Source organism: Lacerta agilis, chromosome 14 (genome assembly GCF_009819535.1).
Source record: "Lacerta agilis isolate rLacAgi1 chromosome 14, rLacAgi1.pri, whole genome shotgun sequence".
Taxonomy (NCBI): Eukaryota; Metazoa; Chordata; class Lepidosauria; order Squamata; family Lacertidae; genus Lacerta; species Lacerta agilis.
Genome location: NC_046325.1, coordinates 13,357,746 through 13,380,011, shown reverse-complemented (window position 1 = coordinate 13,380,011; position 22,266 = coordinate 13,357,746). Strand labels below are relative to the sequence as shown.

General features: G+C 46.7%; 2 protein-coding genes across 2 annotated transcripts; one reads left to right on the top strand and one right to left on the bottom strand.

Annotated features, from left to right (window-relative positions):
• The first annotated feature begins 2,566 nt into the window (after positions 1–2,566).
• On the top strand, positions 2,567–5,886 carry PRF1 (perforin 1). Its single transcript, XM_033170830.1, has 2 exons — positions 2,567–3,129; positions 4,609–5,886. The coding sequence occupies exons 1-2, from the start codon at positions 2,582–2,584 to the stop codon at positions 5,726–5,728; spliced, it is 1,668 nt and encodes a 555-aa protein (XP_033026721.1). The 5' UTR covers positions 2,567–2,581; the 3' UTR covers positions 5,729–5,886.
• A 3,491-nt stretch (positions 5,887–9,377) lies between these two features.
• Positions 9,378–22,024, bottom strand: STX4 (syntaxin 4). Its single transcript, XM_033171004.1, has 11 exons — positions 21,958–22,024; positions 19,330–19,440; positions 18,074–18,173; positions 16,447–16,521; positions 16,189–16,259; positions 15,990–16,098; positions 12,820–12,896; positions 12,587–12,724; positions 11,802–11,912; positions 11,255–11,390; positions 9,378–10,828 (listed from the first exon to the last, which is right to left on the bottom strand). The coding sequence occupies exons 1-10, from the start codon at positions 21,958–21,960 to the stop codon at positions 11,307–11,309; spliced, it is 879 nt and encodes a 292-aa protein (XP_033026895.1). The 5' UTR covers positions 21,961–22,024; the 3' UTR covers positions 9,378–10,828; positions 11,255–11,306.
• Between the last annotated feature and the right edge of the window lie 242 nt (positions 22,025–22,266).

The following is a 22,266-nucleotide window of genomic DNA, read 5'->3' as shown; positions in this document are numbered from 1 at the left end:
TAGTCAGAGTGTAAAGGCACAAAGAGTCGGACACAACTAAACAACAACAAAAGGCAGCCCGCATTCTCTCCGAGCCTCTCCTAAATCTCTCATGAGTGTGCTGCCCGCTTATAGCTCCAATCCTAAACTCCAAGTAGCTTGCAGCATCTAGACACAAGAAGATTCTCAGTCCCTGAGTCTGGCAAACGTACACATTTCAGCAATCAAATTAAGAAACTTTTATTGCAAAAGTTGGAAGCCACCTCCAGTCTCTGCCGAGCTGTGGCAATATTCTGGGAAGGGGTGCTCCCCAGGGTCTGTGTTCCTTTGAGAAGATGTAGCGGAGGCTGTCGTAGTTTTAAGAAATATAATTTATTCACCTATTTACACCTTCAGTCCTCATGGAGAGAGTCCAGATCTTACAGCATGGTCATCTCAAGAGGGGCTTGTTCCCCACAGCAGTTCAGTGCAGGAGCCTGAGGCATCTCCTGCCAAAATTGCTCTGGCCTTTGTTCCCAGGCTATTCCACGCCTCCTGCCAAAGGCCCAAAACTTCATTCCTCACAATGGCAGCTCTTCCTGCCTTTTGTCAAGTTAATGACTGGGACAGCTCCTTTGACAGGGGTCTCCCATCACAGAATAAGTGGCCTGGCCTTGATTGTGGCACTTTTTGCCAAATCCAGCAAAGTCTGGTTCCAAGCATTGATTGAAATTCATAACTTTAGGGACTCTGCCCACCCCACCCCCCCAAAAAACCTAAAACACTTTAGCTACAGAGGTGTGTGTGTGTGTGTGTGTGTGTGTGTGTGTGTGTGTGTAGCTTTTTTTTTTAGCAGGAACCCACTGGAACTCAGTTCTCTCAGGTGGCCACTGCCATTCTAAGAGTGTTGTAAGAATTTAAGGTCTTTTATTAATATATATAATATATATTATTAATTCACCAAGCAAACACAGGAAGAACAGGCTTCACACCATTTTTCACTCCCAAATTGACAAACTGTTTCTCTGCAAGGAGGAAGGAGGTGAGTAGCCCTCTGCCTGAGTGATAATCTCTGGCATTCTGATGGGCCATATCCCATGGATTTGGCCCGGGCTAGAACAAAGGATGGTCATTAGCCCTGCATTAGCCCTGCATTAGCCCTGCCTGCCCAGGACAGGAAACCATGAACACTTTTGTTTTGCTGAAGTGTGTGTCTGGGAGGGGTTCAAGGAGGGATGGCACAGGTGTGAGAATTCTCAGGTTACCTCCTCTGACCATCCCAATTTGTGATGTAATTCTGATGTATGTATGATGTATGAAGGGGTGGTCTTGAGCTGGAGGGGGGCAATTTCAAAAGTCTATTTAGGAGCTTGCGCTCCATTGTTCTAGGTCTTTTGCTTGCAAAACACCCTGCTGCAACAGTTTCTAATAAACAAGGCCTTGCTTTGGGAGACTCGGTATTGTCTTTGTGCTGCGTTGTCAGGAAGGGGCTCTTAAATTATAGCGCTCTTCCCGGGGTTATGGACTCCCTTCTGGAGACGGACCCAGTTACAGAATTTTTATAACACGAGAACAAGGAAGACGTTTATGGTGAGCTGCAGCACCTCTTTTTCCAGAAAAATAGCCAAAACTGATGGGATGTGGAGTCCATCAACACCTCAAGGGCCATAGGTTTATCACCTATTGCTTAGTTATTTTATTACATTTGTATGGTTCTCCCTCTCCCCACGTTATCCTCTCAACAACCCTGTGAGGTAGATTAGGCAGAGAGATTAAGACCTCCCCAAGGTCAAGCTTCGTGGCTGAGTGGGGATTCAAACCCTGTTTTTTTTTGCTCTTTGTCCAGCACTTAAACCACAACACCACACTGGCTCCAACTTCACACAAGCCACTTCCCATATACACCATCGTGAAGCACAATAAGGAAACGTGCAAGAAAGTTTAATACAGATGCAGGCAGAAACAGGGTGAAAGTTTCTGCACTTGAAAGTTGGAAAATGAAGCTGTTTAATGGGCACTGACAAGACCATAGATCTGATAGGCAGTAGCAAGGAGTTCCAACGTGGTGTGGTGGTTAAGAGCGGTAGACTTGTAATCTGGTGAACCAGGTTCGTTTCTCCACTCCTCCACATGCAGCTGCTGGGTGACCTGGGGCTAGTCACACTTCTTTGAAGTCTCTCAGCCCCACTCACCTCACAGAGTGTTTGTTGTGGGGGAGGAAAGGAAAGGAGAATGTTAGCCGCTTTGAGACTCCTTCGGGTAGTGATAAAGCGGGATATCAAATCCAAACTCTTCTTCTTCTTCTTCAGGCAACACTGCCACATGAAGTGTCTGATTCTGAGAGCACACAGAGCAGACCTCCTGGTGAGATGGTATCTGCAGAGTACAGTGACTGGTTGGGTATATATATTATGGGTGAAATTAGGTATACTGGTCCCCCATTGTATAGGGTTTTTGTACACTAAATCTCTGAACTTAGCCTGGTAGTGAATTTGCAGCCAGTTCCTCAGAATCACTCCTTCCCACATTGCAACGGACTAACTTCAAGCATACACCGCATCCCAGGATGATCTGAGTTATCAGTTCCTTTCTCATTACAGAGTGTCTTCCCGGAGGGCTGGCCATGCTGAAAGCAAGTCCTGCATCCTCCAGGCCTCTCCTCTTCCTCTTCCTCCTCTTCCTTGGTGTCTCCCCGCAATGCCACAAGGCCACGGAGGATGAATGCCAGGAACATAAGGACTTCGTCCCTGGGCACAGCTTGGCCGGCGAGGGCATCGACATCACCACTCTGGAGAGGAAAGGGGCAAAGGTCCTGGATATGGACCAGTGGCAGAGGCCGGACGGGAGCTGCACCTTGTGCCAGAACCCCCTGCTGGAGGGGAAGCCACTCCAGAGGCTCCCGGTGGCTGCCGTCGACTGGGAAGCCAAAACCTCGTGCCAAAGGAGTGTGCATGCCTCCTTGCAGGAGTCTGGCATCTCTCTGGTCCTGGCAGAAGGATCCGACGTGAAGAACGACTGGAAGGCAGGGCTGGAGGTGGAGGTGAAGCCCAAGGCCCAGGCCCAGGTGGCTCTGGCAGGATCCCGCTCCAAGATGGCTGAATTCAGCCGGGAGAAGAGCTCTCAGGACAAGTACAGTTTTGCGAGCCATGAGGTCTCCTGCTCCTACTACAGGTGATGAAGGCAGGGAATGAGGAAAGGCAGGGTAGAGGAATGGCTTGGGGGCAGACAGGGAGAAAGGCTGAAGAGCCGTAGCTGGTTTTTCCTGCTGATTTGTTAAGGGTGCCGGGAAATGTAGATCTGGGAGGCAGCGCCGGCCTGAGAGATTTCGGCACCCGAGGCAAACCACAAAACAGCACCCCTCCATTTGGGGTGAGTGAAGATCTACATCGGGAACAAGGGAGGTAATAAAATCAACTTTACCCAACGGCGGAAGTGGAACAGTGCTGTCTTTCTAGAAAAAGAGGTGCCGGAGCTCACCATGAACTTCTCCCTTGTTCTTAGAATGGAAACGGCACCCATCTGAAAGGTGCCGGAGATGAGCTCCAGTGAGCTCCGGCTGAAAAAAAAAAGTCCTGGAAGTGGGAATCAAAGGTTTTTTGCAGAGGGGAAAGGGGCCTGCTCTGAATCAAGCCGGACGGGTGCAGAGCCATGGGCGTAGCCAGGATTTTTGTTAGGGGGTGAACCTCAGTTTGCTATGTATTTTTATTGATTGGGGGGCAGCTGCCCCTTCCCCCCCCCCATGGCTATACCCATGTGCAGAGCCCAAGAGATCTCAAAGGGCGGTTGCCCACCATTTCCTCCCTGGGGTGGGAAGAGACCAGCAGCGCCTCCTGTTCACCAAGAGACCCCTGTAGAAGTAGCACTTGGAGGAGGCAGCAGATCCAGCCTCCAAGGAGCGCTATGCAACCATCGCTGCCACAACCGTGAGTGATGCGTTCCTTGGAAGCCGGATCTGCTGCCCCTGTGGATCCTGCCGCCTAAGGTGGTCTCCTCACCTTGCCTTATGGGTGGGAGGGGTCAACTGCAGGGCCTGGAAGCAGGCCAAACAATAATAATAATAATAAATATTTATTACGGTCATAGACCAGCAAAAGAGAAAATAAAACGATAGTACATAGTATAAATAATTCTTAAATATCGCCTTTTAACAATACTATTTCAAATCACGTATTAGATTAAAATTAAGCTAAAATTTAATGGGAGATATTCCATTTATGTATTATCCGCTATGGCTTGGTGGACGGCTTTATCGCTGTTGTTGATGTCACGGCGCGTCTCAGTCTTGCCGCATGGTAACAAAATTTGGCTACAGTCATAGTTCGCTCTGGGTTGGTGTCCTCAATTAAATATTGGTTGGTGTCCTCAATTGAACGGCCTGGTAGATTTTTTAACAGGGGTTCGATTAACTCCTTCCTCGAATCTCGATACAGGGTGCAGTGTAGGAGAACGTGGCTAATAGAACGTGGCCAAACAAATCAAGAAGCCACATTTAAGCAATTGCTACCCCACACTCCGATTTGTCCAATTAGTGAAGGGGAGGAATGGTTTTACTTGCCCCACCCAAATTTTGCCGTCCTGCAATCCATCAGTGCCCACCGGAACAGCGACTGCCTGGGAGCTCCCTGAATAACCTCCTCCTTTCCCCTGCAGCTTCCGCGTTGGCCATTACTTGCCGCAGAGCAGCCATTTCAAATACGCCGTGAAGACCCTTCCCAAAAAGTACCGGCCTGACTCCCGGCTGGAATACCGCCAGCTGATCCAAACCTACGGGACCCATTTCATACAGCAGATTCACTTGGGGGGCCGCGTGAGGGACGTGACGGCCGTGCGGGTGTGCGAGGCAGCGCTGGACGGGGCGACCACGGACGAGGTCAAGGATTGCCTCAGCCTGGAGGCCGCCGCCAGCCTCGGCAAAGTCAAGATGGACGCCACCTTCCAGAAGTGTGAGGAGCTGAGGAAGAAGGGGAATTTCAAGGGCTCTTTCCACCAGACGTACAGCGAGCGGCAGACGGAGATTGTGGGCGGGAACAGCCAGGCGGACGTGCTCTTCTGCGATGGGCAGAGCACGGAGCCCTTCAAGGACTGGTTGGAAAGCCTCAAATCCTTCCCCGGCTTGGTCTCCTACTCCCTGATGCCCATCCACACCTTGGTGACCAAGGGGGACCCAAAGAGAGAGGGTTTGCGGCAGGCGCTGAGCGATTACGTGAGAGAACGGGCGCTGTGGAGGAACTGCTCCCAGGCTTGCCCACCAGGGACGCGGCGCAGCGCCCGGGACGCCTGCTCGTGCGTCTGTGCCAGTGGCGGCACCACCAATGCCATGTGTTGCTCGCGAGCGCGAGGCCGGGGCAAGCTGACAGTGACGATTGTGCACGCCAGGAACTTGTGGGGAGACCACTGGTCACGGACCGACGCCTTCGTCAAGGTCTTCTACAACGACAGGGAGATGCGCACTCCCACCATTTGGAACAACGACAACCCAGAATGGAAGGTCCACTTGGATGTGGGGGACATCCAAGTCTTGGGGGAGACCAGCAAGGTGCGGGTACAGGTCTGGGACGAAGACAACAGATGGGATGACGACCTGCTGGGGTCGTGCGACGAACCCCTGCAAGCTGGGAAACCGCAAAAGAAAATCTGTTATCTTAATCATGGGAGCCTGGAATACAAATACCACTTGGAGTGCGGCCCCTTTCTGGGAGGTCCCTACTGCCTGGATTACGTCCCTCAGAAGCCGAACTATGTAGGTGACTTGTTGCAATGGAATGGCTAAGTGGACACCGTCAAGCAAAGGGCTCCTTGAGACGGTGGGCCCAATGGATTTCTCCCTCAAGCATGGAGGACCCCGGTTTTTTAATGCTCAATGTTTTATTATGCTTTTGTATATGCTGGAAGCAACCCAGTCAGGTGGACAGGGTACAAATAATAAATTTATTATTATTATTATTATTATTAGTAGTAGTAGTAGTTGTTGTTGTTTCTGCATGTGCTACTTATCCCTAAAACACAATCCGTCTTTCTTCTCACTTGCTAACATTCAAATCACCAAATTCCAGCCTTAGAGTTGTATCTGTAGTTAGTCCTGCTCAGAGAAGACCCACTGAAATGAACGAGCCCAAGATCGTCATGTTAACTTCAATGGGCCTACCCTTGAGTTAAGATAATTAACAAGAATACCTCACAAGGTCAGCCAAGCCAGAGCCATTTTTTTGGAGAGGGTGTCACGTATACTTCTGAAATGTGAGATATTCATAATGATGGACACTTCTGGCCATTTGCCAGTCCCTGGCACACACACCCCCCCCCCCGGCAAACAGATGGGACATATAGAGATATAGGAGAGGAAATGCAAAGATTGAAAAGGTTGGTATGGGTTTCTTTGGGGTGGGAGGGAGGCTTGGGTCTTCTCACTATTGCATGTGTATGAATTAATGGAACAGGACTAAATGTGAAGGGAATACAGCCAATAAAATGTCATCAGGACTTAATGTACTCAAATGCTGCCTTACGAAATATGTATTTGGATGGGTGGCAGATCAAGGGGCATCATCTTAGTGCCACTTCTCTAGCAAGACACTTTACTTTTGGCAAGTGAGTCGTTAGTGAATGGCGCTGCATTAAAGCTCTTTGGAAAGAGGCCTGATCTTCAATTAACACGTTTCACACAACCCAAACGATCACTTGAAAACTAGAGAGTTATCACCACTCAGTCCTATTTGAAGTTAGAACCAGCAATGATTGGCAAGCACAGAATATGTTCTGCAAAATGATGGCGATTTGAACTGCTCCGGGACAGGGATAAGTCTCTGGGCTAGTTTATACGCTTGGCAGAATAGCAAACCTCTCTCTCTTGTCTCTCTCACACACAATGTTTTATGTTATAAAAATGATTAGACTGACGAGAAAGCACATTACATCTCAACTGGAAAAGCATGTTGCATCTTTCTTTGAAATCGCTGTACCAAATATTCAGCCACAAATGTCAAAAAGACCACACAGTCCACATCACAGTTTAGCTACCCCCCCCACCACAGTCTTTCAGTGAGAGGCTGAGGCAGGAAGTGGCAAGAGAGGAAAAAAGCAATATACGTCAGAGCTTACCACGGAAGAAACAAGTAGAAAGAAACCTTAAAATAATTGGGAGGGCAGTGGGGTGGGGAGAGAAAGAAAGAAAGAAGCTGACGGGAGACTCAAGCTTCTCTCCTTCTCAGACCAGATTTTCTCTCTATGCTTCTGCTACAAAACCTTGGATGCAGGGGACGCTACACAGACAATTTGTTCTGCTTATTGCCTTTTTTTAAATATATGTGATCATTTAGAACTTGCAGGGTTGAAACTTGCAGGTCTGTGTGTGTGTGTGTGTGTGTGTGAATGCTGAAGTTCTCAGGATGCTTGTGTCCAATGCTACACTTTACAGAGAATGACTGAACTCAAAGTTCTTTTAGTGCACCAAATAAAATACAATTTATTTGTAAGCCTATATTTTTAAAAAAACAACCCTTCCTTATTTAGTTAAGAAAAAGGACATGGTGCCCTCTACTGGCCAACATAAAGTCCAAGCTATTTCTATTAAGAGCTCTCCCCTCAACCCATCCACATAAGGAGCAGTCAGTTCTCAAAATTAAGTAGTTGATATTGGGAGGCGCCAGTTTTCAATAGTTAAGAAGCAGTGCTTCCCCCCCAAAAAAAAAACCGTTTAGAGGGTACTCTCGTTTTCCTACTCATATTGAAATACTGCCCCTCAATGAGGCCAAACTTAGATTCACAAAATGTTTAGGGGTATGTGTACCCCTGCGCAGGGGCGTTCTTAGCCCCTTGGCTGCCGGGGGCAGGAAGCCAAGAGGCACCCCTGGGGGCGGGGCATTGTGGTGCGTGCGTCATGACGTCATGACGCAAGCGATGCCCCGCCCCCCGGGGGTGCTGGGCGGCGGATTCGGGAGATTCCCGAAGCCTCCGCCTGGCGGCGGCACCCCTTCATGCCGCGGCTGCTCGTGCCTGCGTGAGCAGCCGCTGCACGGAGGGGTGCTGGGAGGCGGATTCAGGAGTCTTTGCGGGCTGCAAAGACTCCCGAATCCGCCGCCCGGGCTCCCTTGGCGTAGCGCAAGTCAGGGCAGGGAGAGGGACCGCCCCTCTCCATGCCCCGGCTCCGCAAGCCAGCCAGCAGCGGAGCTCGGCAAAGAGGCAAGGGGCGGGCCAGCCAGTAGGGGGTGGCACCCCACTTCGCTGGCCCGCCCCTTGCCTCCATGCCGAGCTGCGCCGCTGGAAGGGGGTGCTATTTTCCGCGCTGCTGGGGCGGAGCCGCAGGGGCGGCCAGCGAGGGGGGGGGTAACATCCCTCCTCGCTGGCCGCCCCTGCGGCTCCACCCCGGCAGTGCCGAAAATAGCCTAAAAAGAATTTTTTTAAAAAGTAAAAAAAGTTTTTTAAAAGCCCAGTGGGCGGGGCCGCCCCCCAGTGTGTCACCCCCAGCAGGGGCGCTGCCTGGGGCCCCCCCCCCCCGCCCCGTGCCCCTCCCCTGCGACGCCCCTGCCCCTGCGTCCCTCCAGAAAAAAAGCTGTGGTTAGAAGCCAAGTAACACACTTCTCAGTAGCACAGGAGGGAAAAAATTGCTTTGTTCCTTTTCATTACTGGTTTGGGGAATAAGCTTTCATCAAGTTCCTCCCTACCCTGTCTCAGAATGTATCTTTGGATTCCATCTTTCTCAGCCAAAAAGTGTTTGTTAGCGACTAAGGCGATATTGCTTTGCTGGGTCCTAGGGGACCTCTGTGTAGAAGCTGGTGTTTCCCATTGTGAGCATGTAAAAATGAGAAGGGGAAATGCAGATACCTAGACACAACCAAGGCTCCTTTGCAGATTGTATCTAGCTGTGTTTATCTACCCTTCACACTCAAGATGCTTTCTGGGGAACACAGCAGTATAAAACAGCTGCTCTCTAAAATGGCTCTTGAATTGCATTTGGAAGAAGCATTTGAACTTGTACCTTGGGGCGATACTTTAAAACGCAGTTTGAGGCCCCTCTTCAAGAAAGATCCCTCGAAGTATCCCCTCCTGCCTGTGCCCCAGGAGCAAAGCACACTCATAGCTGGCTACCATCTACAAGAGAAGCAGTGGGGTGGCAAATGAATCACTACTGAAATTACGGCTTCTTCTGTGGGGTGAGACAACAGCTATAATGCAAACAAGCAGAGAGGTGTCAAACTGGAATTAACTTGTTCCAGGGTCTCAGAAGTTCCACAACTTCACAGCTAAGGCCTGGAATATGTGACGCATTAATAAAACTAAAGGTTGCAAGCGTAACTCTTACTCCCTGCCAAGTTATTCCCACGCCCTCTTCCTTCCAGTTTCAGTCAAAGGCATCCAAGACTGACAGAATGGTGGTAAGGAGCTTCTCGCATTGGGGACAACAACGAAACCACGACTTTGCAGACATTCTAAAAAGTGCTTTTATTTTTATATTACAAAATAATTTTGAGGCAGGCTGCTTCTCTTTTCTTTACATTCAATCTCCAAGGCAACTGGAACAGTTTGCTAAATGCTTTGATCTGGACAAGTCCTCTTTTTTTCCAAAGTAGAAAAATATCAAATTTTCAAGAACAAGGCCAAAAAGTCCTGGCTTCCATTTTCTCCATGATTTCCCAACCCAATTCAGCTAGATTTGCAGACAGACAAACCCAAGGGGCTCTGACTCCTACTCCTTCCTATAACCCTCCTTTCAAGATCTTGATTCCCCCCAGCCCCTTGGGTGAAGTTTTCCAGTTGGCTAATTCCGAGGCCTGTGGTCGGGTTTCCTGAGGGAGTTTGTGTGGTTTTGTCCCAATACTTTTTTAGGTTGGCACTGGGATTATCTCTCACTTCATTGTACAAAGAGAGAAAAGAGATCCAAAGAAAAGATGAAGATAATACACAGGGCTCAGAAGGGGTGTGAGCACACAACCTCTAAGGCACCAGGGACATGGCGGCTGGGAGGAGGGCCACACAAATGAAGGAGGCATGGGAAAAGTGTCGACTGAAAGCAGGAGGGCAAACAGTTTGGTAAAAACCAATAGAAGGCATTTTAGCCATGTGAACCCGGAGGTCTTGGTTTGCTGCCCTTTGCTTCAGCTGGAACAGGCCCCAAAAATCCAACAAACAAGGTCAGGATGAAGGCAGTAGGTTAGAAAAAATTAACAGAGCTGCATGCTGCTTCCCTCATAGGCACATCTAACAGGGTTGAGTCTGTGGGTATGAAGGACCAGACATACCACCACCAAGGTCTGTACAATATCCACCTGTCGCCTTGTAAAGATGTACAATATACTGTGTGATAAGGGGGAAGCTTTAAAAAACTGACATGGCTTGTAGCGAGATGCATAATAAAGAACTACGGCAGGCAGAGGAGATTTTAGAAGGCAGGAAGTATAAAAAGGGTTAGGAAAACTCACAGCTGTCATGATCAGAATGGGAGAATTGGGGTTCCTCAAGACGAGGAGCTGTCTAGAATTCATTGCAAGGGAGGATACTGCTAAGGAGGAGGCCAAGACAGGAACTGACCATTTGCTTGTGAATGGGTCACGGCCACAGAATGCATTGGGGGAGAAACACAGGACCCAAACACAAGCCACGAAACAAAATAAACTAGGAAGTCCAAAATAAACACAGCAGAGACTCTGCTCTAGAATGGATCTTGAGAGTTATAGGCATCTGGAAACAGTTTTGGATGCAGGGAAATCAGGGGCTTCTTGTTTCTGGGCAACAGGAAAGGAGGCAGCCATAGGCAGCATGTGCTTTCAGTACTGGGCAAAAGGCAGGATGCATCTCCACCAGCCATCTATCAGTGCAAAGGCCTCCCAGGAGAGGGCAGATGTTCCAGAAACATGATGAAGCCAAAGATGGAGCCCTGAGGAGGGAAAATTCCAAAATTCACAAGAAAGGAAAGGGCAGAGTCAGAACTCTTCACTGCAGAGCTCTCCCACCACTCCCTCCTCCTACCTAGCAGGTCTAGGTGCCATAAGGCATTTGAGGTGCAGTGACTTATTCCTCAGCCATCACTAGCTGCAGGCAGCACCTCTAGCTCTGTCATGTGGTGCAGACCAGGTCAGAAAGAGCTGGAAATGACTACGCCCCACCCATGTATAACATCAGCAAGTGATTGTTGCAAAAGTGCACTGGAGCTACATCAAGCCTGTTGTAACCCAGAGGGAAGAACCTGCCTTTGCATGAGATAAGGCACCTCTGAGCATGAGCCTCTAGAAGCTCAGATGTTGACCATGCCTCTCCCCTCAAATGTGCAGCCGTTCCTCGCATCTTTGTCCCCTATACGCACCATCGGGCTCCAGCAACGCAGCACGAAGGGAGAGGCAGAACTGGGAGCCCTCCTAGCCAACTGCAATGGATACACCAATGATGACGATGATGATGAGCGCCGTGACTGTCAGGCAGATGGCAATCATGAACTTCTTCTGCAGAGCCCCAAAGCAGAGAACAGGCAAAAAAGGTGTTAAGGCAGATGGCTAGGGAGAGAGCTCTCAGCTCCTGCTATATTTTTCGTTCATCTGCTAGCCACAGGGAGGAAGAACGAGGCACTCTGACAAAGCACCAAAACACTTCGGTCATGGGAAGCCTTGCTCAACAACCCCTCTCCACTCCCTTCTTCCAATATTTCACTAGGCATCACCCATCATCTCAAACATCTATTTGGAACAATAAAGGCTTGATAAGTGCTTTCCCTCCTTAAGTCAAAGCAGATGTTCCCAGGTTGCCAGCTTTTGCCATTTGCACAGCACAGTTGCATGTAAGCATGATACAAACAAGGTCTTTTCATTTTAAAGAAGATACAACCCAAATTTCACCAGAGAACATAGTCAAATTACCTTGCGAGCTTTCTTTTGGTTCTCTTGAGCCATGTGAAGGTGGACCTGCCCTTTCTTGACATAGTCCTCTGAATCCAGGATGTTCTTCTCTATCCTGTCAATCATCTCTCCCTAAATGCAGTCAAAGGGGTGGGGATGAGGTATGAAGAAACCTCTGAGTTGAATGGGAGAGAGGTGGGGTGGGGAGAAGAGACAACAGACAACTAGCGCTGGGGCAAGGGCGGGTGGCCAGGGAAAGTATGTGAGGGGGGCAAAGAAGCTTCCCCTAGGTGGGTAAGAGGTGGGTCTGGGTCTGCATGGGGCCACTAGGAATAGAGAGAGGGAACAAGGTCAAACAAAACAGTGAGAGCACATAAGAAATCTTCCAATACAGGCAAAGGAAAAAACCCAAAGGTGAGCACACTTCCTCAAATTCTAGCAACCTCATCATAATAACTAAGCCCATATTAAATATGTGTAAAAACTCCTAGGAGGCACGGATGTGAAGTGTACTTGGCAAGAAGAGTGACGGAAAGGAGCTTGAAGGCTGGTAAGAAGCCAAAGCAGAAACAAGATGGAATTGTGAGTTGACCCCTTCCCACCAGGGAAGGAAGAGTGGGGATGGACCTGGTGCCTGCAGACAGCACCTGTATCTTCCGGTAGGGCTGGGAACGACACGTGTCTGTTGCCAGTCAATGTAGAGAACACCGAGCTAGTTGGACCAACGGTCTAACTTGGCTTAAGGCAGCTTCCTGTATTCCCAAGAGCACCTGGATCCCTTCTTTCTCCTCCCCCCACTGCCATACCTGCAGCTCCACTTCAGTGGCCAGGTACAGGAACATTTCGTGGAGTTCCTGGATGCTGCGCTCCAGCTTGAGGATTTCACTGTGCCGTGTCTCGATTTCGTTCAGAGCCTGCTTCGTCACTTGCGTGTCCTTCATGATCTGCGGGGACCAAGTGCAGCTGGATAAGTTAGCCGAGGGCCCAGGCCCCCTTTTCTACCTTGTGCCCTCCAAAGGCCTCGCTTTCTGGTACTCACATTGGAAACAAACACCTCCGTCTGACCACTCTCCAGCATCTGGTCCAGCTCTTCATCGGAAACTGCCCCGCTGTTAGCTGAAGGGGAATGAAGAAAGCAGTCTCAGCACCAAAGCAAGGTTTCCTGCCCAAAATAAGAAGCAAAGCCAAACTCCCTCGCTCTCAGCAGCCTAACTTGAACCCTTTCACTATCCCTTCTGTCTAAAGGCACTAAATCCCACACACCTCCAAAATTGGAATTCAAGGGCCACACAGCACCACTCAGGTTGGCAGTGCCTGTTACTTGGCTGTGGTGCCGCAATGCTTTCTATCGTGACGTACTGCCTAGCTGAAGGGAGGTGAAGCTCTCTGCCTGAAGTCTACTGTCAGGGGCCTGACATTTTGTGCTCCAAACTCCAACATGCTGCATTCTTCAATGGTGGTTTAAATATTTGCTTCGCTTTATTCTAGGTTACTGAGGAGGTTTTCAAAGCTTTTTACCTTCAGGGAACCGATTCCACATCAACAGGCCTGAAAAGCATTAAATCTTCCTTCATTTTTTACAGTGCAATCCTATGCATGCTGGCTCAGAAATAATTCCCAGTGAGCTCGGTGGGGCTTATTCCCAGGTAAACGTATACAGGATTGAAGCCTTAGCGCAATCCTGAACTAAAAGATTAACGTAACTTTAACAAAACCCACTGTGGATATGATTCAGTAGAAAGAGAATATACATTTATAAATAAAGCTTCCAAGGTTCTTTGGAGCTCTGGAAAGACATTAATCTAGTTAGACAGTTTGGTATCCTCTCTTCCCTTTCCCCCTCTATATTTAGATTTTTGCCTCAGCTTTATGTTAAAGTCGAGTATAGATGAAATGAGACACTGTAGAAACTGGTGGTGAGGACCAAACCAAAATCTAGACTTTACAAGGAGGGATTGGGCTGATACTGAGTGATGGGCCATCACTTACCAGTTATTAAAAGCTGCCCTGAAAGCGCCTCTCTAACTCCTAAGCTTTTTTTGCAAAAACTGTTCACATATTTGCAAGCTTTCCCCCTCTACAGTGAGATGCAGAAAGTTTTATGGTGAAATATGAAACAGCCTACTCTCTGCAGGCAGAACACTTGAGTGGGCAGGCTTGGGGGCTTTTAGGGTAAGAGTTCACACTTCTTCCCACACCCCCTTCACACCTCCTTCCACAGGGCTGGTAGCGAGGACCCAGGTCTTCAGAGTTTGTTTCAAGCCCTGCTTAAATGTTACTGGTGCCTTTGGTGCACATTCACTAGAAAATTGTTAAGGGGGAGCCCTGATACAGCTCACGCTTTTCCTGAAGATTGTTATTAAATCTTAACATCACGAACACTCCTGTGAGATATTTCAGAATAGGGATCTTCCAATTGCCCCTACTATTCAGCACTCTACACAATTGGTACTTCTTTTAGCTTTCAAATTCATCTGAAGGATGGGGCAGCTGGATTAAAGCTTATTTCTTGACAAACCATCTTTATTTGCTGTTGGAGACTAGGAGAGCCTTCACATCAGGAATTTCAGACAATGTTTTGGTTTGTGTGATCTGGCCTATCTGAAATGAAAGGAATGCTGGAAAACCTTCCTCCCATTCCCTCCCCTCATTTGGCTGCGAAACCCCAGGGCAAGTGTGCTTTGTGCAGCTTACCCTTACAACTCTTCTGCCTTTCAAGGTCATTTTCCTTTAGAGGACAGCAGACAGACGCTATCTGTCTCCACAGGAAGATGACTTGGCCCACGTACAAGTAGCAGCAAAAGGGCTTTCAAGATTTTACAATACCTGCGAGGTGGAGGGTTCAATTAGGAGCCAGGGTTGTACTAACCCTTCCCCACCACCACCCCACACAACAGGATACCTTTGAAACTGCTTCAGGAAGAAAAACTGGCCTGTTGGAAGACAGCCAGCTTTTAGCAAAACCAGGTCTCCTAGTACTGATTTTTTTAAAAATGCGCATCTTATCTACCCTCTTCCTCTGGGCCCCATGCCTTCCCAATTCACACCCTACAATGCATCTCATTACCTTGTACCTGAAATCAGTCACAGAAGGGAGGAAATGGGGCAAATCTCTTCCTCACAAAGACCACCAGTGTTCTCAACTTCCCCCAAACTAGAAATGTTGTCAGTGTTCCCCTGCCTTGTGTCCCAAGTTTTAAAAAATTTAATAGTCCCTGTGCAGGGTGGTAGTTGAGCCTAGACTCCACAAAAAAGTGCTCTCAAGGCCAATATGCATAGTCATTTTCTCCAAAGCATAAAGAGCTATAGCTTGCCTTTGGGCCAGAGACATGCCTGCAAACACACAGGGGGGGAAATGAAAGCCTCATCTGGCTACAGCCTGAAGTCACTCTGATAAGACAACTTGGGCAGACTTCACCATTCTAGGAATCACTGCAGCTGTATCCTTGAACTGCTCAGTTCCGCTTGTCAGTTCAGGCATGGGCCTGAACACACACTTGCGTGGATGGGAAAGAAACTGTGCAAAAAACAGCAGTTATGAGCTTGGAAGTTGCCTGTGCCAATGTGCCATGGTCACAGGCTTTCTCTTTTTTAAAGCCAATGTAACGTATCCTCTGCTCTGTAAAATGACTCTGCATCCAAAATGTGCAATGCAAATCAAGTTTGCATGCTTGTTTATTTTGCATGTTTTCAACTTCTGCTAGCCGATGGAAAGATAGAAGTGTAAGGAACAGGCCTTAATGACACATCATCTGACCAGTGGAAACGTTGCTGGGCCCTGCACCATGCACAGTTTACATGTTTTCAATGCCCACTTCCTAAGATCTAAGAACTTGCTTTATAAACAAAATCAACAAAACTGCCAAAATCCACTTATACAGAGAGATTCCAAAGACATAAAACCCACGTGTCCCTGACCAGCATAACAAACACAACAGCTCAAGTGTATCTGGGACATCTCTAACAGCAGCATTGTGATAAGAATAGGGCACCATGTCCAAGCTTAGGATACTCATCCCACCAGGCAACCCAGAGGACTTTGGGCAAATCCCAATCTTCCCAGCTACCTTAGGGTTGGCACCATGGCTTGTTCCCATGATTTCTGGGGTGACTCTAGTAAGTAGGAACCTTGCAGCAACCGAGATTGCTGATTTGGCACTGAAATGCAGTCATCTCTTGAGCCAGTGGGAAGAAAGAGCAGACACTCACTGATCTGCAGCTGTCTCCTGATGCGCTCCAGATTCTTGTCTCGGTAGTCAGACTGTATTGCATTGCACTGGTTGATCAGATCTAAGAACTGTTGGGACAGGATCCCATGCTGAGGCAGAAATGGAAAGAAAGTGTTAATTACACTTCTCTAGCCTCCGCCTCACCAGCACCCAAGCGAGCTAGCTGGGCTGCATCTGACCTGGGTTCTCTTCATACGAACGTTGATGGAGTTTTTGTTCTCATCTTCCCTATCCTTCTTGGGCTCAATTCCTATATTAAAAAATAAACAGGGCTGCAATCAAGCCACGTCGCTTTCTACTGGAGACAGAGAGAAGGCCTCCTCCTAGTTTCAGTACAATGAGCACACAGACAAAGCTGGCGAGCAGAAACTAGGAGGTCCGACATGCAGCACTCTTCCCTTTTATGCATTAAGGCCCAATCCTCCTCCCACACTCACTTTTCAGGCGGGTCCGAATGTCTTTTGCCAGCTCCTTGATTTCCTCACGTAGCTTTTGCAGGTCTTGCTTCATGCCTAGGAAACACCGAGGTTAAAAAGTCAACAGCTGGGATTGTGCCAGAGAAGAATTAGATGACATTTGCATGTGGCTTTTGCTAAGGTGTTATGTATGTAGGTAATTCTTTGCCACATCCCTTTCCCGCAGGCCATTTGGTCAACGGAAGGGAACACGGACTACAGTTGCTCTGCCCGCATTCAATCCATTGCTAGGCCATATCATTTCTTCTTGAAGAACAAACACTGCAAAAATGGCTGTTTCTCCATATTGTTTTGGCTAAAGCTCTATGCTTCCACCTGAACTACAACCTCAAGTCTCCTCACCTCAATGCAAAACTCCTTTGTCAATATTACTCATTTATCCTGTTTCTCTGACCACATTGATGCCTGTCTTCTGATCCCTTCACTGGCTTCCCAGTTCAATCTATATATAGAACAAAACCTTTGCCTTTACTTTTAAAGCTATCCATGGTCTTGCACTGATATCTTTCAGCTTTTGTTCTTCAATATATCCCACCAACAACTCCACCCATTTCCCCTGCTGCCCTCTTCAAGCGGGCCCTTCTTCTCTGAACGTGAACTTGGCACAACACCTGCTCATTCAACTCTCTCCTCACCCATTCTCCTTTGTGTGTGGACTTTGGCTTTTCCTCTTATTTACTTTAGAGTATTTCTATTTTGCCAACCAATCAAAGTTCTCAAGGCTGCTTACAATGTATTTCATTCCCACCCCCATCTGGTTTTCTAATGTTCTAACCATTGGCACTGTGCAGCTAAATCTCTTGACTGGGAACTGACAGCTGAACCACCCATCTGAATCCTCATTCCTAATTTAACCAAGCTTTTAACAATGCAGAATAGCATTTGCCCCTATCCACGCTTTCCTACCCTTGTCTGCCTTTCCATCCTTCTGTTGTTCACTTGCTGACTATTTTAGGCTGTAAGCAACTTTGGAGCATGAATCTGTCTAGTGCGCTCATGCACACATGGATGGAACAGTATAAACTGTCGCAATCCAAAATCTGGCCTGAAGGCACATAATCCTTGCTAAACCTAATCAGGTCTAGTCTGGTCAGTGCTTTGATTGGAGGCAGCCTAGGAATACTATGTACGGTACATTAATGTGAGTTCCACAGAAGAAAGGTGGGATATACATCAATTATATTTTGGAAATTTGCTTAATTTCCATGCATTTGGACACTTCTTAAAATATCATAACCAATTTTTGCATGATAGCAATTGAAATAAAGGAGCAGGTTTTTTGTTTAGATACAACTGGATTTCATTTTGAATCAATACGGTACACTGAACCTTTTCAAATTATAATTCATAAGAAAAGTAAGATATGAGGCTGCTAGGAGTAAGCAATGTGCACTTTGCGACAAGGTAATTCTAATTTTGCACCACTTTAAATCATGAAATTTAAATACCACTAAACTCTGCCCCTAAATTTCACCATTTTCTCCAGCTTTTCTTGGCCAATTACCTCCAAGAGCTTCTTTGTCCAGTTTCCCCCCCCCCAGCCCATATCTTCTACTTCACCACCCGCATTCCCCCTCTGCAAACTTACTATCCTCAGGGAGGGGTGTGGCCAAAATGGTAGTTTGATGTTTCTCTAGATCTTTTACTTTGCTTCCCAGAGTCCTCAAGGCTTCACGGATCCCACGTGTCTGAGAAGGCAATAAAAAACGATATGATGAGAAGGAGTCAATTCTAACCAGCTGAACCCTGACTTCAGCTTGGAGCAACATTCAGTTATAGAAGTGCTGTCAGTCTCCTACCCTCCCCCTTTCCACCTCTCTTTGGGGATTGTCAATGACCTCCAAATCTCCATCAATTAAGCAGGCTGCCAATTAAGAGGTATCTCCATAGTATGAAACCCACTCATATCCTACTGCGTATAATTACAAGCCACCAGCACAGGGAACTGGCTGACTAGATCTATTTACATAAGCAGAAAGCAAAATCTGCCTGCTCCATAGAGTTCTAGAAAATGCTCAAGTGATTTGAACCCTCAAGGAATCACACAAAAACTCTACTGTGTGCGGGCAATACTGATGCAGCTTCAGTTTACCCAAAACTGTTCACGGATGCCAGAATTCAAATTATCTCCTCTTATTTTATTTAAAATATTTCCTTCCATACAGCTCACGGCACATTAAAAATAAAATACTATTCATAAAAACAGGAACATTAAAACTGCATGATATATAAAAACAACATAGAAATTCAGCAAAAAACCAGTTTCAGAGGGAATGAAACTATTAAATGGTTGGGAAAATAGAAGTTTTTTGTCTGACACTGGAAAGATAGCAAGGAAGGCAATGGGCAAATCTTCCACAGCCAGGGCACCACCAAAGCGAAGGTGCTCTCTCTTTCTCCTGTTGCCACCTGCCTCACCTCATTGGGTGGTGGCAGCTGGAGGGTGGCCTCCGGAGCTTAACATAAGGAAAGGAGGACAGGGAGGTAAGCACTATCTTATTGTTCTTCAGATGTGCAGCCAAAAGATCTCCAACTCCTCTGACACATTATAGCAACAAACCAATAGCGTGCAATAGCAACTGTAGCAAGAAAAAAGTCAAGTGATCGTGGAAAAGTTTCCATGGGATAGTGAAAACAAAGATGATCATGCTGATAGATGCCATTTTTGGCACCAGAAGCGGGTGGGACGTTGGTAGACGCGGTATGGGACAGGCTTATGTGTGTCCCACCAACGCACACAGAGCCTTGGAATGCATGCACACACACACACACAAACACAAACACACAAAGGAAGATAGTTTTACAGTCAACTCCGCACATGCTTAGAAAGAAAGATTGTGGTACCGTTTGGAAGAATTCGTCAGTTGGGTCTGGAGAGCCATTGGGTCTTGCTGATCCTGGCTGTGGGACCAGAGTATCGAGTTCAGTCTCTTCACAGTCTGAGTCGACATCCTTCTGTTAAAGAGAGATGTAGAGGGAAGAGATCAGATGTACCAAAGCACTTACTGCATACGTGTTGCAGATGATGGGGGGGGGGCAGACAAATAACCCCACACTGCTCTTAGACAAGATTCATTTTCATTCATTTACAAACATTTCTATCCAAACCAACTTACAAATCAGCTAACAATTTAAAATCAATCTTTTCAAACAATCTTTTCATTCCATTTTGCATAGTACAGAAGACACATGTTCTAAGAGTGAATAGAATCTAACATTTCATGGTTGCTTAAAAAGCTGAGTTGGCACCAGTCAGCTTTGAGGAAGAACAGACAAAACTGTCTTGCATATTCAGGTTTTCTCCCTATTCTCTATCAACACACGCTGTTGTCCTCTTAGCCTAATACAGAACTTTTGAGAGCTATGGGCATCTGTGAGAAGATGTGCAATTGGCACTGATGTTCATTTGGCCATAACTGCATGTGGAAAACTGGCATGTAGATCAGGTACCTGCATCTATTGCTGGATGAGATGCATAACAACGTTGCAGACATATAACCCGTGTTAGAAACTGAGGTATGTTAAATGGCACCTTAAACCTAGATTATGGGCGCAACAACAGAATGTCTAGGCACGCTTTTTTATAACAAGGATACAAAGCTGAGAATGAGTGAACTACAGCTAAAATCTTATGTTCATTTTTCACATGGCCTAGTCCTTCCCCTGCCCATCCCCTTAATAATCTTCAGAGAGTCTCTTCTCCAGTCTTCAGAGAGTAGCTGGAAATGGAGAGGTATGAAAAGGCCCTCCTTTCCTTCCACTCTGCAGTTTTAATCTGAAATCTTAGGCACAGCACTGCGCCCAGAGCTCAGAAACTGCTTGCACTAATGAAATTCCTTGTCGCAAAATGCGCCTAGAACATCTCTGTGTAGATGCCAACCTGGTCACTACATTTTGCTGCACAACAAATCTGACTAATTTTTAAACATGAAATCTTGTACAAAAGGGAGAAAAATCTGTAACTGGGAAACATGGAAGAAAAGTTGGACACTGAGGGCTTCCTTTGTTGGAGAACACTCTTGCCTCAGTCTTTAATTCAACATAAGCAAGAACAAAAAAAAATGTGTTTTGCTCCTAGATTGGAAATTGGCTATGACACATACTGCTCATGAAGGATTTGGGATGGAGACCTCAACCAGTGGGGGTGGGATGTGCCTCTGTGTACTTTGGCTGAATTCTGCTCCAACTCACTTGGACCTCAAATTTCTTTGTGTCAGTAGCAATGGCAAATGCACAACGCAGGTCTTATTAGTAATATTGCATAGGGCCAAGGTTCTGTGGGAGCAAATCAAACCTCAAGAATGTGACCTAGGGTATAGAATCCAATTCCAAAAACCTTTCATTTCATTCCCTTTCATTTGAATAAACTTTAAAAGCACAACATCACTAGCTAGTTTCTAGCTCTCATGGTTGATAAGAAACGCTTGAATGTACATGTTCAATACCAGGTGAAATGTCAATAGCCAAACAATGGTTGATCAAAGTTTCTAGCAGTTGGGGACAGGGCTTCAGCACCCTCCATAATTCCATGCCCCTCTATTTCATGCAAAATATTTATGCAAATGTGCACTCTCCTGTGCTAGAGATCTATGCTGGCTGAAGCTCTTTCTAATGTTGCACTGTGACAGCATTGTCATATGAATTACTTTTGTGCATAATTCCATTTAGTTTGCTTTTTTAAAAAGGAATAAAGATAATCCTGCTTGTGAGACACTTTCTCAAACAGAAATGTTATGAAAAGAACCAACTATATATTCCAAAAAATAGATGACTCCAGAAGAACTATGGTGGCATCCTTAAAACTACTGCAATTCATTTTAATTGTGGCATAAGCTTTCAAAGGCCAACAATCTTCTTTATCAAAATAATCTATATAGGTAGTAGGAACATTACTACTCTTTAATAAGGGCTTCAAGCTTTAGCCAATTAAACTTTAACCACATATTATGATTCAGCCCCTGCTTAATTGGAATATACCATTGTGCACGGTGTAGATGTGCCAGCTCACTCCTTTCCTGTGTCAAACTTGACAACGGACTTGAAAGGAAAAAAACAAAACTAGCAGCTACTTTGTATATTAGTGTGAAACCACCCTGGTTTCCTTTCTAGTAAGAACGACAAACATCTGAAACTGACATGAGAAGTCAACAATGTGTTTCCTAAATCTGAATTTTCTCGCTACTAATAAAGATGGAGAGACAAAGGGACAAACTGTCAGAACAGACACTGAGATCTTAACAAAGCAAAGCCTAGAAATTTCATGTTGATACACAGGAGCTGAAGCATTCTGGAGGACAAGAAAGGCAACGGGAATACAGCCACAGTATTGTTTGCTGACACCGAAAAGCATCTTAAATGTAATGCGTAACTAAGTGGAAGGTGACTTTTGCAATAAGCCATCTGCAAACATTGTTCAAACCCTAAGACAGAATCAAACTTGGCCCCTCTATCTCTCCCTCTCAAACCACTTACCATTTTGGAATCTTGTAGCAATTGAGTCCCAAATGTAACTTCCTAATGTAACATCAGTTACATTCTGGTTCTTTTATAATATTTCTATCCTACCCTTCCTCCAAGGAGATCAGGGCAGCAGCCACAACGATCCTATGAGGTCAGAAAGGCTGAGAACTGACAACCTAAGGTCACCTGGTAAGATGCATGGCGGTTGAGCTGGATTTTACACATTTTCCCAACCAAAAGTCTGACACTATCCACCACCTGTTGCTGCCTCCCAAAACGAAAGGCCAATGCAACATCCAGTGGCATTATTTGGGGCAGTGA